This window comes from Vidua chalybeata, chromosome 16 (assembly GCF_026979565.1).
Source record: "Vidua chalybeata isolate OUT-0048 chromosome 16, bVidCha1 merged haplotype, whole genome shotgun sequence".
Classification (NCBI taxonomy): domain Eukaryota; kingdom Metazoa; phylum Chordata; class Aves; order Passeriformes; family Viduidae; genus Vidua; species Vidua chalybeata.
In genome coordinates this window covers 12,315,708-12,334,067 of record NC_071545.1, presented here as the reverse complement: position 1 = coordinate 12,334,067, position 18,360 = coordinate 12,315,708, and the positions used below count along the sequence as shown (strand labels likewise).

Here is an 18,360-nt window from a genome sequence, read left to right as displayed (position 1 = left end):
CTTTTTTTGCAGTTGGTGTGTTTGTAGGGTCCAGATAGCAGCAACTTGGATAAGCACTGGAGTTGCTGGATAGGAGCCAGGAGCTCAGTCTGTTGTTAAGGAGGAAGTTAAATAACACTGGAGAGATCTGATAGCTGGAATTCTGTACAGCTTAAATAAGGAGAAGTGGTTGATCTCTGCATTGGAGCTGGTGGTTGAATGAAAAATTAATGTTTGTCTTGTGTCAATAAATTTTGATGCCCAGACAGGATGTAGAATATCTGTAGAATAGAATTGCAGTGTCCAATGGACATCAGCATTTCAGGGCAATTTAGGTTACTTCAGCATCCTCTGGGGGAATTCTTAACAAGCACAGACTTGCTCACCTCCTTGGAAAATAATACTGAATTCATCAGCTGTCAGAGAGGAGGGAACACATTTCTGGCTGTGGTAAATCCATGCCCTGTTAGCAGTGAGGCTGAATAGAAGTGCAGATTTAGAAGTAATCTCTTGAAGGAGCCTGTGGGCTTGGGGAGGGGAAGTTGTTTGTTTGTAGCTGTCCCTCAGGAGAGTTTTAGCCCTTGGACAGAAGCAGGGTGCAGAGCCTGAGCCCGTTCACTCCCAAAGGATTTGTGTTGTGGTGGCAGGGTGTCAACCTGCTGCTTGTGTCCGGTGCCTCTCACTAAGGAAAGCATTTTCTGTATCACTTTTTGATGGTGAGGTTTTGGTTCAAATTTCAGTACCCAAAAACTTGGCTGATCTAACTCCTGAACATTTTCAAATACTGGTCTTCTGGTTATTTTGTAACCCCGCTTCTCCCTTGGGCCTCTTGCTTTTATAAAACATCTGAAGTGGTGCCATTCAGACCCTTACAGTCAAGAGATGACTGACATCCCAGGAAACCTGGAAGAGGGGAGATCTCAGTGTTTGCAAACAAAGATTTTGCTTGCAAGTTTGCTTTTTGTCTGTACATGTCTCAAGCAGCCCTCATGGAATGGTTCCTTAAAAGAAGGCCAGCTTTGGATGAAATTGTATCAGTGCTTTCAGTTCTTCCCATTTATGTATCCAAGATCTCAGAGCTGGGAGATTCCCAAACATCTTCCTAGGGTCTCCTGGGTTCCCTCTGTGTTTCTCAGCCCTGCTGCTGAGTGTTTTCCAGCTCCTGAGCAGGGGGTGGGTGCCCAGCCCTGGTGTTTTATCTGGATCAGTGTTCTCTCACCTTGCAGGCTCTGCTGCAGGTCGTGGCAGTTATTTGCAGTATCTGTTTCACTGCAGTGTGGGAATTCTCTTAGATCTGTGTTTTGTGTTTCTGTTTGATCTGTATTAGATGCTTCCTTGAAGTACAACATTTCCTTCCTCTGTGGTTTAATCCATCATCTGAAACAAGCCAAGACTGACAGGTCTACCTTAAATTGTACACTCTAAATTTAGCAGCCAGAGACAGAATGATCAGGAAGGGCTACATTAATATTATGTCAAAAAGGCCTTGGGACAAGGAAAGGAAAAAAGCCAATTTGGAACAGAGAGTCCCCTTTCAAGTCTTCTAGTTCAGAGCAGAATATAGAGGAACTGCTTTTCAGCAGGAAAAGTTTGAAATGAGCCAGTATTTTAGGGAGCTGGACAATGGGATGTGTCACTGTCCTTTATGATCTGACCAGGGCTCACTCTGAATAACTCAGGGTTTCAGTGACAGGTTGATAAATTCTGGCTTTCCAGAACATGTCTGCTGAGTTTTTGGGGGTATTTTAAAGTGATCTGCATATGATTGCTGTGCATTATTTTCATGCAATAAACACTGCTTGGGAACTCTGCCCAGAATGAGGCTATCAATGGCAAAGGAAGTGATGCCAGATTAGTTATAATATTTCTGGGGGGGGATTTCCTATGTGCTCTGAACGTAGCCTGAAGGGACAGGGATGTTGAGTTCAATCATTATTTTCACGGTGACTTATTTGGAGTTCATACTAAAATGGCATTCACATTGCACAAAGTATGTAGATTAAAATTTTTTTTATTTCATGGCTTTTGCCCCTTGAGAATGCTGTGGTCAAAATAATCTAGCTTATAAAAAGAGTTTGAGGACTATTTCAGGAAGCAGGAGTATATGTTTACGTTTCAACTTTCCTCCCTTTCTCTTCCACCAGTCAGTTTTTAAACAAATTGCACTATTTTCTCTGGCTTCACCAAACTTTATACTGCAGATAGGCCAGTTTAAAAGAATAACTTTTTTTTTTTTAATAATCCAATAGCGATACTGCATTGTGGGCTCATTTGAGGCCTTCTGTTTGTGTTTCTTCATTCCCCCAGTTCCCAGATGTGCAGTGACTCATCCTCCTGAACAATGGGAACAGCATCTCTAACTCCTTCTCTTGGTCCCAGACGCAGAGCTGTTACTCACAGGATCTGGGCTGCAGAGGGAGGAGAGCTCAGCAGTGACACAATGAGTCACCCGAGCTTTGTGGTCACTCTTGTCTGGGGAGCAAGGAGTGGAGCACGAATGGTCACTGCTGGACTCTGGGGCACTAAAAAAGGATCATCTGAGCTACGTAAAATTCATAACTCAGAGGTCACTGTTCCCTCCCCCACAGCTGTCCCGTAAAACACGGGGTGTGGGTGCAGGAGACACCGCTGAAACATCTTGATTTATTATCAAGGAGGATGAAAATCCATAAAAATAGCGAACTGGTTTGTAACTTTCCAATGTGAAATGTGCTAATTGAGCACTAGTTAAAAATAAAGTAAATCAGAAATGTCAGTGTGTAAATGCTTCACTGACAGACTCTGCTGGGGCTGTGACAGAACGGGGCTTCCTATCTCAGTCTTGTGCTGGTTGAAATTAGTCTTTCATATTTCAAGAGCATTATTTATGAATATTGTTAGAATATTTTTAAAGGAAGTAGTGTACTATTAGGACAATGGAAGACATGAGTCTTTCTGAATCTGAAAGGCAGAAGCTCAACAGCCTTCTGTGAACACCATTGATCAGGGGAAGTTTCTGGAGCTGCCACAGTTTTTCTTGCAACATCAGCCTGTAAAAGATCTGATCTGGATCTTTTTTGTTTGTTTTTTAAGTGAACACACCACGATGTGATTATATTTAGGTAGTTACACGTAGTATAAATACACATAGAGGGTATAAATATACATATATTGTAAATAACTTCAGCTTTCATTTCTACTTTGCAAGCATAGCTTGAAATAGATTGTGATGTTAAAATAAGCTTTTTTTTTTCCCAATAAAAACCATTAAAATACTGAAATTGAAGTCATCAATCTGCATAAAGATATTTTTAGCATCTGATGAATCAGTTACAAATATTTGCTGACACTTTTATAGGAAGTCATGGTCATGGACCTGAAATAACTGGCTAAGATCTGGAGGAGGAGAGCACTTGTACTGCTAAGCCAGCTTTGAATGGAGCTGAATGGCCACATGGGTACTGGGGAAACACTAAATATTTGCACTGAAAAAGCCAAACCAGCTTCTCTATGGCCAGTGTCACGAAGAGAAAAAACAATTCAACACAAAGGGGGGGCAGCTGATACTTTATTTTGATAATTATTTGCTTTGAATGGAAAACCTACTTTGATTTAGAAACTGTGTGTATATTTTATATACATACATTTATATACATAAGCATTTGTTTGTGTGTATAATACCCAAAGCATGAGACAGCTTTGCATAAACAATCATTTATTAGTGGAATTCAAAAATCCATTGAAGTGGAGCTTGATATAAAACTCAATGAATTCAACTTCTAGATCTAATTACTATTGCTGTCTAAATGAGTAGGGAAAATGAATATAGAAAGGAATGTTCAGTTAGCATAACTGTTCTAATTAAAAACACTAATAGCAAACAGTTGTGAAACCTGGAGTTTTTATATTTTCCTCATTTAATATGTTATGTGTTACTCACCAAGTCAGTTAATGCCCAGTGCATGTGTGTGCTGCTGCCTGGAGGAACTGAATGTGCTTCCCAGAACATCCCAATTTGCTGTAAATCTGACTAAGGTGTAGAAGCAAGTTATTCCAGAAGCCTTTGGTGCAGGAACTTTCACACTTCCCTAGGACTTAATAAAGAATCATTAATCAGGGAATCATTAAAAAGGATTTTTAATCCTTTTTGAGTGTGTGTGCTGGGTTTGGACTTATTGCTCTGCAAGGATTTTGGTGGGTGTTTTTCTTCCCTTCATGTTTGTGTGCTTTAATGTTTTGAGGGTTTTTAAACTTCAAACCCTCTGGAGCTTGTTGAGGATTTGTTGTTTTGGCTGGAAACAGATATTTTGACTTAAGTACTGGATGCCTTTGGATTCTGTGCTAGAAGAGAATATTCAGATTCCTTCAGATCTGTCAGACCATGCATATGGTGCTCACACCTGTTCCAGCCACCTGACTTGGTTACCCAGCTCTCCCTGTGCTCTGCCATTGCTGATTAAAATTTCCCTGAGCAAATTACATGGCTTGATTGCAACGTTAATAAGAGCTGGGTAAGAATCTTAGAGAAGTCTGTTCTCCTTAAATCACTGCAGAAATGAACATGTATTTTTTCCATTAATCAATTTATTTTCTTACCTCCCTATCAGTGTGCAGAATGTCAGAGTGATGGATGTGTGGGGTGGGAATTAGGGGAGGCAGAAGCTGTAAATCAGGTGATGCTGCCTGTGTGTCCCTGCATTTCACAGCACATGGCTGTTCCCTGCTCCAGCGTGGGAGGGTGGGCAGACAGGCAGGGACTCTTGAAGCAACTGGGTAGAAAATTGGAAGCATCTCCATCAGAAATGGCTCCTTTGCAGTATTTTTGCATGTCTGAAGGAGCTGTGTGGGATGGAGCACAACAGATAGAGAAGGGGTTTTTTTTGTAGCTTCAGTGATCTTTTCTTTCTGGGCTCTCCCATCTCCTGAATATGACTAATGCTGTACAGGAAGCCCTTTTCTCTTATTCATGCAGTCTGTGATATCTCTTCTGATCCACAGAGTGCCAAAAAATACAGGAAATTACTTTCACCTTATGAAAATTCATGATTGTAAGGAAGCTCTTAGAGCAATTGTTCTTTGGAAACTTCCCCTCTCCCCCACCCCACCCCCCCAAAAATGAAGTGTTTTTTTTCTGCCAGCAATCCATTGTAAATCTTTTGTTGATACATGGTAGTCTTTTGCAAATCCGTGTGTTCTCTCTCCTTTATGAAAAGACACTTCCAGTTTTAAATATTAGGAAATAATAAGCTCCAGCTCCTTTTGTATGTGCCCTATGCTGGGAGTCTGTACTTGTCCAACGCTGAATCCTCTGATCTCCAGTCTGATTCCTCACAATGAACTGTTGTGTTCATCTGTTTAGGGTTGTACTGGGGGCAAGAATTCTCTTCTGCTGTCTCAGGCCTATGGTGCAGAGGAGGATCTGTGGTTTAAGAGTTTATATTGCAGCTGGAGTACTTGGAGGAAGTTCCATTCTGAATTAGTGACTTGGTGAGGGCACCCACTGTCATTTGGTCCTGACTGACAGCCCTGATCTGTGATAAGGAATGGCTTTTCCTGCCTAAAATCACTAAAAAGCAGCAGGATTTTCCATTTTATCGTTCTCATGACATGGCTACAACTACAAGACATCCTGAGCAGTAAAGAAGACTTACTGAATTACTTCTTCATGAAGGGAAGTATTTGCTGGAGGGTTTCACTCCAGAGTAGCCTACATCTGTATGGAAACAATATTGTTACTTTAAAAGTCTGTGCAGGGCTTCTTGTCCCCACTTAATGCGGAGGGGCCCTTGATTTGGGTGGGACACAGGTAAGCTTGTTTGGTTAAAGACCAAATCCTCTTACACAAGAGTAAATTTTCACACAAGCATGAATTTTCCCTGTAAACATTCCTATTTTCTTCTTGATATAATTGCTAAAGGCCTTTTTACAAGATGAGCAAATCTATTATTAAAAGTCTTGAGCCCAGAAGGGGAACTGTCTGTAGAAGAGCAAGTCCTTGAAAATGTTCCTTTTTTCCTTTGTTTGTGACAAGCAAGTCTAGCTTAAATCATCATAAACTGTGGGGGACTTAAATCTTCCACTTTTCTAGGATATGCTTTTGTTCACTGTTGTGAATTTTAAACAAAATTCTGTTGTGAATTTTAAACACTGGTTTCTTATAAATGTGTTTCATTTTTTACTCCCACTCAGTGTCAGTTAACTGCACTTATCTTACAAGGGGAAAAAAGCCAAATTCTTTAAGTCAAAGAACTGACTTTAATAACACTTCTCTTTTATTGTAGAGTTTTACTGGATAGATCTCAGCATTTGTTCAAATCTCTTCACAGCTTTGATTTTTCCAGACCGGGTGATACTGCTCTGTTAGACCTCAGTGCATGTTGGGAAGGAGGCTTTGGTTCTGTTGGATTTGCTGTCCTAGAAACAAGCTCAGTTCCCATGTCTTTCCTTTTCCACAGGGTGAATCAGTGAAATACTTCCTGGATAACCTGGATCGCATCGGTCAGCTGGTAAGAAACCTCCTCCTTCTGCCCAGAGAGCTCCAAGAGACAAGGAGAGCCTGAGTGGGCTGTGATTAATGGGGTTTGCTTGGGATTTTTGGTTTGTTTATGAAATAATAACACATTAAATTCAGTGTTCTTTCTGTAGAAACAGTAACCTCCAGCTTTCTGAAACTGAAGCTTAACATTTGTTTAATCTTTTTTTGACAGATAACAAATGGAAATTGTATTTGTGCACATATTTTATCAGGTTTCTGTGCAGTCTCTGGATCTCATTCCCTTTTCCTGATGTTCTGATGGCTGATGCTACTTCAGGTAGCAGAATGAAACCTTAGCAAAATAAAAACCATTCCTAGCATTTGTAGGATTCAAAATCTGTAAGGAAAACATCTGTCAGGACACTTAGAGGAGAAAGAAGGGAGATAATTTTCCTAAACAGTAACAATGATAAGGTTCTGAAGAAGAAATTTCTCTACAGCAGTAGATTGGGCCACAGACTGTAGTAGAATCTGCTGCTGTACTTGCTGGTCACAGAGTGTGAACCTGGAAGAAGAGTTTCCACTAAAGCTTTCAAGATGGTCCTTGTAAGAGTAATGAACTGTGGAAAAGCTAGATTTAAAAAAAAAAAAAAAAAAAAAACACCTTTCAGTGATTATTTGATCTGCTTTATTGAACACTACCTAAGTGGCAGTAACACTTAGCTAAGAATTTCATGGTGACAAAATGCACTTCAGCCTTAAACGAAGAGGCTTGATGGGTGAAAGTGTGAAGTAGTGAATTAGTCCTTTGTTTTTTGTTCTCATACGTCTCAGGATCTTCTGTAGCTGTTTACCAAAGTGTCGAGCTAAACGGTCAACAGGCCAGTGTTTTAAAGTTGAGTACTCATTCTTCAGCTGATAACTGTTAAATTTAAAAGCAGCTCCTGGTGATTTTACCCATCCCTTCAGTATTCAGGCATGAGCCAGAATTTTTGAAGGACTTTTTTTTGACACTTCTCTCCTTTCTTTTGCAGAACTATTTCCCCAGCAAGCAAGATATTTTGCTGGCCAGAAAAGCCACGAAGGGGATAGTAGAGCATGATTTCATCATTAAAAAAATTCCTTTCAAGATGGTGGATGTAGGGGGACAGAGATCTCAGCGTCAAAAGTGGTTCCAGTGCTTTGATGGAATAACTTCAATTTTGTTCATGGTCTCCTCCAGCGAATACGACCAGGTCCTCATGGAAGACAGGCGCACAAACAGACTCGTGGAGTCCATGAATATCTTTGAGACAATAGTCAATAACAAGCTTTTCTTTAACGTTTCCATTATCCTATTCCTCAACAAGATGGACCTTCTCGTGGAGAAGGTAAAGACTGTCAGCATTAAGAAGTATTTCTCGGACTTCAAGGGCGACCCTCACCGTCTGGAGGACGTGCAGCGTTACCTGGTGCAGTGCTTCGACAGGAAGAGGCGGAACCGCAGCAAGCCCCTCTTCCACCACTTCACCACGGCCATCGACACGGAGAACATCCGCTTCGTGTTCCACGCCGTCAAGGACACCATCCTGCAGGAGAACCTCAAGGACATCATGCTGCAGTGAAGGAGAGCAGCCCCTGCTCTGTTGAAATTTCGCTGGAGGGTTCGATCGAAGTTTTTGTCCTTTCTGTATGGCCCTTGCATGCGGCGTAGGACCCATGCGAATTCCTTGGCTCAGGAATGCTGTACACTAGCCAGTCCAAACAGAGGAGCTATAGGCCGGAGGAGTCGTGTTGATGTTAGCTACTGAATCATTTGGACTAAAACACTACTGAAACCTGGCCGTGGTAGGTTCTGTACCGAGTCTGGAACGCTGAATGACACAGCCACCGTCTGCCTTCTTCGAGAACAGAAATCTCTGACAAACCATGGATGGAAGACACGTTTCAAATGAATGCGCTCATTTTTCAGAGACACTAATTGTACAAACTGCCTTTTTTTTTTTTTTTGTAGTTTGGAGGTGCTGAATCGATCAAACTAATCTAAACATGATGAGATTGGCAGCTGTATTGGAGAATGTTAATGGAAGTTCCATTCTTAACCCTTAGGAGTGTAACCAGGTCTTGTGTGTGTGTTCAGCTTTGCCAGGGGTCTAGAATCCACCTCCCAAGGTGGATGCACAGCTCTTGTCTGAAGGTTTTACATGAGTCTCCTGAGGCAGAAATCTAAAACTGTGTAAGGAAACTCATGCTGGAGTAAATGGGCTGGGGACTTGAGGCCTCGCTGATTTGGAGAAGGGTTTATTTTGCACTATGCTTGGAGGGTGTTACATCATGGGGAAACTGATTTCCTTGGTGCAGCAGCCTGTGCTGGAGCACCTAGCCATGTACCTGCACAGTGGTTGCTCAAGGGAGATGTGCTCCATGGCCAGCTAGCACTGTCCTCACACCCACAGTGGCAGCATTTGTGAAGGTTCAGGATCTCACGTGACAGGGCTTCATCTGTACTCAAAAGTTTGGAAGCTGATTAAACTCTTGAAGCAAAGGTTTTGGTAGCACAGCAGCTGCTTGATTAGTTCCCAACAGCTGACCTTGTAGGAAGAGTGAACACCCTGGAGATCCCAACTTTCCAGCTGCACTGACGTATTTGGACAGCAAGACCTTGCTGTAAAATTAGCCTTTAATCTGTGTCTTAATGGGATCTTTAGCCTGTAGTGATGCACAGGGAACTCAGAGCACAGTCAGGTTTGCAGTTGCCCCTTTTGGGCAGTGGTTTGGGTGTAAAATGGCAAGAGGCTGTGAATAATTTGGGTGTGAACTCCAAATTTCCTTGTGCTCTCAATCTCTGCCAGGTGCCTTTTGTGTGTACAGACATTGGATCTTTTCTACTGCAGTGGGGTACATGGACAAACCGAAGATATTGTAGTGCTGGCCTTTAGGTAACTCAAACAGAGTTTACTGTGCAATTTTTGTCATAGTTTTTATCCAAGAATAAAACCTGAAGGGCTGTTTGTACCCATAAAAAGTCAGCAGATTCCCTGGAGTTCTTATCCCCTTTGAGCCTGTAATGGCATGTCAAAACAAGCCAAGTTTTACTTCAGCTGGTAATCCCATGGGAAATGTGGTCAAAGAAAAGTCCTGTTCCGTTGTCCTTTCATGTTAATTTGGATAAAATCTGGAATCTTTCTTCCCCTCTGAAGCTTGCAGATGTTCATATCAGTATTTTTGTGTAGTTTCCTGATGTAGCAGCCTCCTGGCTTTCCTTGTGCAGGCTCCAGAGTGGAAAAGCTGTGGCTGTAACAGGCACAGAGTCGACCTAAGAAGCAACTGAGAAGTTGCAGATGGGAAAATCTAACTTACATTTCAGCAAACTTAAACAGGAATTAGCTTCCTTGTAACAAGTCTTATTTTGCCAGGACCAACTCTGTCTTTTAAATATTTATTAATTTTTAGCCTTGAAGAAGAAGAATGTTATGTGACTAATATTCAGATGGGGAAAAATACTAAGATTATTACATTTGAAAAGGAAAATATTTCACCACGGCGTGATGCAAACAAGTTTACTCATCACATAAGGTTGGTTTCTCTGAGCTCATTTGTTTGGCTGAAGACTAAGGCTGCTTTCAAAGCTTTCAGATGTTTTCTGAGTTCTTGGTAGTGGTTTTCACTTCACACAAGACACTGGGAAAGAGGAGGCAGTTGTGAGCTCACCTGATTTCTAGGTTGACTTGACTTCAGTTCTTAGTTTGCTGTGAGCTTTATTCTTTCACTGAATTTTCCAGATGAGTTAATATTATGTTTGTTTTCTCAAATTAGTTAAACATTCCCTTTCAACTGTATTTTTTCTCAAGAATTACCTCAGTTGGGTGTCTGAATCTACTGTACTTTTACCTGGGAGGCATAGCATGGAATTTCTGTTCTGTTTTTCTCTTGACACTCATCCATGGTTTTGTATCCTTAGTCACCTTATGGATTTACCCTCAACACAGCTAATGATGCAACTTATATTTTAAGTAAATTAAAATCTGCGCCTAGAAAAGAAACAGCATGAGAGATCTCACACTGAGCTCTCAAGCTGCTTTTTTTTTTTTGTATATGATATGGCAGTTTTGCACACTAAGACAGTTTTGGGGAACCAATTTGCCCACCTTGGGCCCATTCTTGCCTTTCTTGTTTTAAATGATGAAATGGGCCTGAGTGTGGGGCTGCAGCTGCAGGTGAAAATCCATGTTTTGGCTCTGTGGGCTCAGAGTTCTGTCAGGTTTGGATAGTGATGGATCACACCATGAACCCCAGGTCACAAAACTCGTCCTTGCAAAAGTCAAGCACTTCCCAAGTTTGGAGAGGAGCTGGCCTGTGACTAAAAAGGACGTGGGGGTCTTTAACTGTCAGCTTTCTCTGCAAAATACTTGTCTTGCCACAGCTGAGGAGGCTTGGGGGATTTTTTTCAAGGAAAGTTATAGTGTAATAAAGCCAGAATATCATGTTGTGGTAAATCAGTGAAATACGAAAGCAGAGCTTAGGTAGATGAGGTTGTTCACACTTCTAGGGACAGAACTGGTCGGTTGCTTAGTCTTTTCACCAGAAACAAATAGAAAACTTTATTTTAAGTGACATCCTGGAGAACTTTGCAGGTAAACACAGCTGGAGAGAACATCTTTTTTTGTTAGTTTTATAGGCTTATTGTTCATCTGGCTGGTCAGGAAATGGGTCACAGGCAGGATGATGATCAGATGGAGACCTTGAACAAGTACTTTTTTTTTTTTTTTTTTTTTTTTTTTAAGAAAAAAACAGCTTTTTACTGTCCCTCCTCTGACACCCGGGGTCAGTGACAAATGTTGCAGAGGAGTTGTCTCTCCTGAGGACAAAGAGAGGAAACTCTTGCAGCCTGTGCTTGGGGCAGAGACTTACGTAAACCTGGAGTTTAAGTAGAAACACTAAATGGGAGTCATTTTTCCAACACTACTTTGTGTTTGTTGTCCTGAAAACAAGTGTTAAGCTAATCGAGTGTGTCAGTACCACTCCTGCAGATTGCAGTGCTGTCAGGCTCTGAGCAGTCCTTAGATGCATTGCAAGGTGACTTGCTGGAGTTAAAAAGGATGAGTGGTTTTCTGGAAGTGACATATTCAATAGGCACTTGTCACTTTGAAGGAATGAAATAGTTCTTAATGTTGAAAATTAACTAATGGTGGTTATGGAATTGAAATTACTGGCCACTCAGTTTTACAACTCAAAGATGCTTTCAGTTTCAGGCAGAGAATGGATCTTATTTAATATGGCAGCCTAGATTATTTGACTTATTAACTTGATCATATATTTAACTTTTTAATTGCTGCTGTGTAAAACCTAGGACTAGGCATTTTGCAAGAATGAAGCTCCTGAAGATGACCATTCCCAGGCCTGCTGAGGCAGGTGAAGCTGAGCTGCAGCCAAGCAGGCAGAGTAGAGAAAGTAATGGCAAATAAACTGTAGGGAAATGGAGTAGGAAGAGCTCATTTGTACAAGGCACTGGAGATTAAAATATAATTCCCCTAGGACAGCTAAAGTGGCATTTGGTGTGAAAAGTGGTGCATTTGGAGTGTCCATCCTGCCCATGTGTTGCCCCTCATCCCCATGGCCTCATTCCCTCTGGGAATTCACCCGTGCTGGTTATTGTGGTCTGCAGAGAATGCAGAATTAAAGCAGTTAAAAGAACAGATGTGGTACCACTGAAGAAAACCAGCAGCTTTCTTTAGTTACAGACAGCTGCCTTCCACAGAACAGCATTTTAGAAAACAGGTCCTCTGCTGCCTTTAGATGGCTGTCTTTGTATTAACTACGTTTTAACTTATATTAACTTATGTTTTGGAGTCTTTTCTATGTATGTACTTCTTTATTTCTGGGGGAAAAATCCTTTTGTGCATGGACCTAGAGGATTTCTCTAAAAGGCCCCTCTGATTTTCAAGCAGTGAGTTTTGACACCTGACTTAGCTTGGCTTCTGTCATCAAATTTTCAGGAGTACCTGCTGCATTGATGGATGATTTGATGTGTGCCAGCTTGAAAGACAAACACGATATGCAACACCTCCACACAGTGCAGTTTGTCATGTAAACCAAACACTGATCTCATGATGAGAGCTGTAAGTTTAGCAGTACCCTCTTTTCTGTGTTCTCTTTCTAGTATAAAATCACGTGGTGTAGTCAGGGGTTTAATATAGCACTGCCAACTCTTTACCTCATACTCTGTAATTCTGTAACACAAAGTGGTGGGTGGGGTGTTTCAGTAGCAACTATAAAACATCTGTGCCTACTTTTGTAAATGAGCTTTTAACAGATTCTTAGGGAGCATCCATTATGGATCAGGAGGACTGGCGTGGTCTGGGCCAGACTTGGCCTGAGTTAATGCTGACTCCACACAGTTCTAGGTGAGGACTGTCTAGCCTAGTGAGGAATAATTGGTAATGCAAGACCTAGTGCTTTTTAATAATATCTGTTTTGTAATTAGCTGGGGTGATCTCTGCTTTGTGCTGTGATGTGGGCACTTCTTTGTTTTAACACTAATCTTTTTTTACATAGATGGAAATGAGTAAAGCCAGGAGATTTGGAGCTGAAACTGCCTCTCTGTTAACCAGGTGATGCTGCCTCTTTGCTCATCTTGGTGGTTGGGCAGTTCAGCTCAGTCCTTGACATTTTTATCTTGACAATGGCATTTGGAAAGCAGTGTTAAAGTTTGTGTGTTGATATGCTTGTGTTCTTACTGGGTGGGGAGTGTGGAGGTTCTAGATTGTCAGTGCTGGTGGTTCTGTGCCTGGCTCGAGGAGCTGTCCCAGCCCAGCTCTTGGCCTGTGACTAAAGGTTGGATCTTCTGTCTGGTGTGAAAATAGTCAGAGGGGGAAAAAGAACAGCACCAACTTCCAAGGTGGGCATTGTAAAAAAACAAAAAAAAAAGCCAAAGTATGTTGGAGGGGAGCAGGAGAGGGGAGCTAGTGTCTAAACAGATGCCAAAAGCTGATGGTGAGGACTGTATTGAAGTGAAATGCCATCTGCACTGACCCAAAAGCTTTGAGTGACTCCAGAGAGCCATTGGCTGTGAATTAAGAGCAGCAGGCTGGCAAAGCTGGCCCTGCCATTATAAATCTCTCTCTTCCTCTGTTCATCACTGGGTGCTAAACCTCAATTTTGATAAAATACAGTGTGCAGATCTCTGGCCAGACAGTGCATCTTGTTCCTTCCTGACAGCTGCTTAAACTTTCTTCAAGATACCAGAGCACAAGAAGGTAAGAGGCTGTTTCCATTCTTTAAATAACACCTACAACAGATGGAGAGCAACATTTTTTAATAAGTAGGACCTGAGAGAGCATCTTTTGAGGGAAGTGGCAGGTTTTGAGCAGCACAACTTCTCTGCTGTTACTTGCCACTGATCTCTTGTGCAGGTGGTTGGGCACAAAGGCTGAGGAGATGGCAGGGAGCAGGGGGTGTGGGGAAGAAAGGATCTGCTGGGAGCTCACGAGACTTGGGAAGGTGCTTGGTGGACTTAGGTTTGGAGAGGTGTGTTCAGAGTCCAGTTGGCATTGAAGCCATTAACCTCTGGAGGATAGGGAGTGTTTCTCCAGTTGTGTTGTCTGGAATGTGGAATGGGCTTGAATTGATGATACAGATTAAAAGGTTCTTTCTGGAGACTTCACTGAACAACAGTGCTGGTGTTTCTCGCTCTACTGAGGAGTTGTCTTGTTTGTGGAATCAAAATGTACAAAAACAAACAGACAAAACACCAGGTTATCTGTGGCACGACCACATAGCTTAGGAAGCCAAGTGATGTCTTTTTTTCTGCAATGTACTTGCTCTCTGGTGCCTATGCATTAACACACATACTATGCAATATCAGTCTTTTTTTAAACCAGTTCACTACATTGGGCAAGAAAGGCCTGAGTTTAGCCTTAATTTTCTTAACAATTCACAGGAAAGTACTTTAAAAACAGTGACAAACTAAAAGAAGGTGAAAAATGCATAAAGTAAAAGCACAGTCCCAGACTGCTCACATAAGTGTCTTTCTAGCACCAAAACAGCATCTGTGATAGAAGCAGCTACTTGCTGTAATAGTTTCAACTTACGAAAACTGTGTACTAGATAAAATTATATTGTGATGTGTAAAAAGTGTATTTTATAGCTTTGGTGACTTAGTTTACTGTTTTGTATATATGAATTTTATAAATCTATTAAAACTTGACTTGTTATACTGTTCTTTATGGGTTTTATCTTTCAACAGAGCTTGAGGTGACTTTATTTATTAATTTTTTTTTTTCTGTGAGAGAGTTGCCTTTTGAACAAACAGCAGCATGGACTGCATGGAAGTGCATCTGTCATGCCATGAAATCTCAGTCTGTAACCTTTAGATATCTCCCACTCCTCCAGTCCTGGGTGGAATCATTCTTCCTGAGTGTGTGCAGGAGCTCAGGCTGGTGACACATTAACCTGTGTGAAACTTGGAACTCGTTCATCTGTGGCATTCCCGGGGCTGCTTGGAGCATTAGCACTGGTGGGAAGCGGGAGGGGAGGCACAGCTGGAGTTTGCTGATGTATTTTGGGCTCAGCAAGGGAAGAGAATTGGGCCTGTTGAGATGGGAGCACCTGTTGGAGATTCCTCAGTGCTGTGTGGGATCTCATAATAAATAGCCACGGGGCTGTGCCTGGCCTTTCCCAGGGCCAGGCCCCTGTGTGGGAGCACAGCAGAACCTTTGGAGGCTCACCAGTGTCCCTGTCACACAGCTTTGCCATCCTGTGCTGCCGGAGCTCGGGCTCCAGTCCTTGGGAATGCCATTAACCTTACCTCACATTCCCTCACTTCCAAAGGTCACATCTGGCAGATTTTTGTGGCAAGTCTTGATTGTTTCTTGTGTAAACTATGAATGCCGAGTCAATTCCACTGCCAGTGCACAACTTGAAACACTTCATGGAGCATTTTTGCTCCTTTCTACAAACAACTGGAAATGCAGCACTTCAGCTGCATCAGGTCTTTGGGAATGGCTGACTCTGTCCCTGGAGCTGCTGGGCACTTTCAGGTGAGATGTATTGCCAGTGTTCAGCATCTCTGCTGAACAGCAGTTGCAAATTCAGTATGCTGTAGCAGAAGGTGCCCAGGTGTGATCACTGTAATCTGAAAAGCTCTCAGCAACAGCAGCAGCTCCAGGGGATCTCTTTGCTGAGCTCTGTGGAGCAAAGTGGCCCTTTTGGGGCCCAGGTGTTGCTGTGAGATGCCCCTTTCCTAGCTCAGCTCTGCAGATGTTGCTCCATAAAAGCAGAGCTGCAGCAGTTGGTCCTGCAGGTGGGTTTGTCTGTTCAGTGCCAGTGAGTGCTTGTGCCCCAGGGAGAGCCTAAACTCCATATATTATTTTGGAATTACCTTCCCAGGAGCAGCACAACTCCCTGTTCAGAACCAGACTATCTCTTCTGCAATTTCAGTAATCCAACACCGAAGATAAAAGGGAGAGCATGTCTGTTTCCCCAGGGAAAGGCTGCTCTAAAATGCAAAGTATAGCTTGTAGTTTTGCTCAAGTGTACAAAGTGTAAGGTTTGGGGTGGTTATGGTAATATTAAAGTATTCATTAGAACTCTTTGAGAAGAGAAATCAAATAAATCCTTGTGGTTTCTAGCTCCAGCCTGGTATCTCATTATCCTTACAGACCTGGGAGGAAGTTTACTCAGTTACTAATCCCAAATTTCTTGCCACTCTTCCCAGGACTGACTGGCATCTTGTGAAGCTGCGTGGTGTTAAGGCAAGAAGAGTTAATTAGGACAAGTGCTCAAGGATTTTTACCAAAAGTAGCTTTCCCTTAAAGCCTCAGCTTTGCACAGCAGAAGCAGGTTTCAGTGAGAAGTACCATTTCTAGGGGAGAGAGGTGGTCACAGCCACTGTTAAATCTCAAAGTGCTGGATCATGCTAATGAAATGTTGTGGAAGGTGCTGCTTTTTCCTTTCCCACCCTTGCAAGCTTTTGGAGGCAATTGCACCCCTAACTAGTAAAGAGCATGGAATTTTTTGTTGTGTTGGTTTTTTTCCCCTCTGGACAGTGGCTTTGTCTCCCCTCTCCCTTCAGCTACAGCAAGTCCTTGTTTTCAGAGTAGGAGTGGAATGTCCTGCCTGTTTATTCTTGGGAGAAGATATTTGTCTTTATGAGCTCGTAAAGCTATTAAAAGACTGGTTTTTACTGTGTTCAGGATTAGACTTTAGAAGCTGCTTCAAAAGAAGTGTCTTTGAGCTTGGGGCAGAAAGGATGTGACTGAGCTGCTTTGGTGCTGCAGGTTGCCACAGGATGGTGTGGTTTGGGAGATGCTCTGAGCCAGAGGAGCCCAGCGTGGATCTGTGTTGGGCTTTAGGGGTTGTTACATGGAAACCAACAGCAGCTGCAGGAAGGAGGTGCTGGTTCTGCTGGGGGATCTCCTGAAGGTGGGTCAGGTGCAGGATTCACGGTCTGGCTGTCACCATGAGCCAGAGGAACAGAAGCAGTGCCTTCCAGGGCTGCCAGCAGAGCCCTGGGCCGTGCCCAGGCAGCTTGGGGCAGGCTGCTGGCACTGTGTCCCTCTGGGACCTGCTGTCCCTTCCATCTGAGTGCCCCGTTCCTTCCCCTGCCTCTCTTCTGCCAAAGGCTCTCCAGGCTGTGGCTGAGGTGCTGCACAGGGAGCACCCAGGTCTCCTGCCCACTGCCTGCCACAGAGGAACTGTTCTTGGACCTTCTGTAACCAACCCCAGTCCTGGCTGCTGCATTGTGAGTGACTTCTGCATGTTGGATTTATATATAGAGCACCCTACTCCTTCTTGCTGATGGTTGATCCACAGCTTGACCTTCTAAAGTGACTCCTAATTATCTCATCTGGATTTCTGTTTCACAGCTTACTCAGCAGCTTATTAGCTGCAAGTTATGTTCCCACACCTTTCCAAGAAGAAGGATCTCCCCAGGAACCTGCTGCTTAACATGCAGGAAATCTTATTTAGGGGCTTACCTTCAGTTTGGCCTACTATTTATTCCTGTGCCAGCTGTTTTCTGCCCCCCTGCAACTCTGGTACATTCAGAGAGGAGTAGGAACTGTGCCTTTGTGCTTTAGTTCTGGCTATAACCTTCATTTTCAGTGTAACCTTGCCCAGTGCTTTTGTTCCTCTGTGACCCAGGCTGCCTCCAGTCCTTTCTCTGGTGTGGGCTGGGGCAAAGTGCTGCTCACAGACCCTGTGCTTAACTGCAGCACTGGAAACCTTTGCTGCTGTGAAGAGGAGCCCCTCCACAGGAATGTCTTGACATGACCAAACCCTGCAGTGGAATATTACAGGGACACTCTCCAGCTGCTGAAGGACTTCCAAGTGTTTTCAGCCACTTTCTGCCTCTTCACTGCAAAGCTGCCTCTTGCCTGTGGGCACTGCTGGGCTGCCCAGGTGAAGCTCTGAGTTGCCATCTCATTGATGTCTTACCTGGAGCACTTGTGGACCAGCTGAGCAGGTAAGTGGTGGTGCTGGCAGTGATGGATTTGCAGTCACAAGAGCTCTCAGCAGAAATTCCTGCTCTCACAGCAGCGCTAATGCACACCAAGTGTCACAAGGAGACTTCTGCCCGTCCTTCTGTGCCACCCCACTCCTCTGCTGTCTTTAGACTTTTATGATGGAAAGCTGCCTCTGTTCCCGTAGGCAGGATTGTCATCCTGAGCCTCTTTCTGGAAAGTTTCTAAAGTTCAGCCTAATAACTCAGTACAGAATCAAGGAAGAGCAAACAAGGCTGAACAGAGAGTAATCTCTTGCTTAAAATAGTAAATGTGTTCAGGCAACAACTGAGCGAGTCCGGGGGCAGAACTGGGATTTGTAATTCAAGCAGGGTTTGTTTGGAAAGTTTCTGCTGCTGGGAAGAATGTCTTGGATGAGAACCCGTCACCTTTGTGGCTGCCAGGAGAGGGCGGCAGCAGCGGCTCTGCTGCTCCGCGCCCGCCCCG

The 18,360-nt window shown here is 43.2% G+C and overlaps 1 protein-coding gene across 1 annotated transcript in view; it reads left to right on the top strand.

Annotated features, from left to right (window-relative positions):
• GNA12 (G protein subunit alpha 12) overlaps positions 1-14,632 on the top strand; it is a 40,646-nt gene extending 26,014 nt beyond the window's left edge. The window contains exons 3-4 of the mRNA XM_053957444.1: positions 6,414-6,464; positions 7,468-14,632. Of these exons, the coding sequence (XP_053813419.1) occupies positions 6,414-6,464; positions 7,468-8,037 (621 nt within the window). The 3' untranslated portion in view covers positions 8,038-14,632. The remainder of the gene's footprint in view (positions 1-6,413; positions 6,465-7,467) is intronic.
• Positions 14,633-18,360: the final 3,728 nt, after the last annotated feature.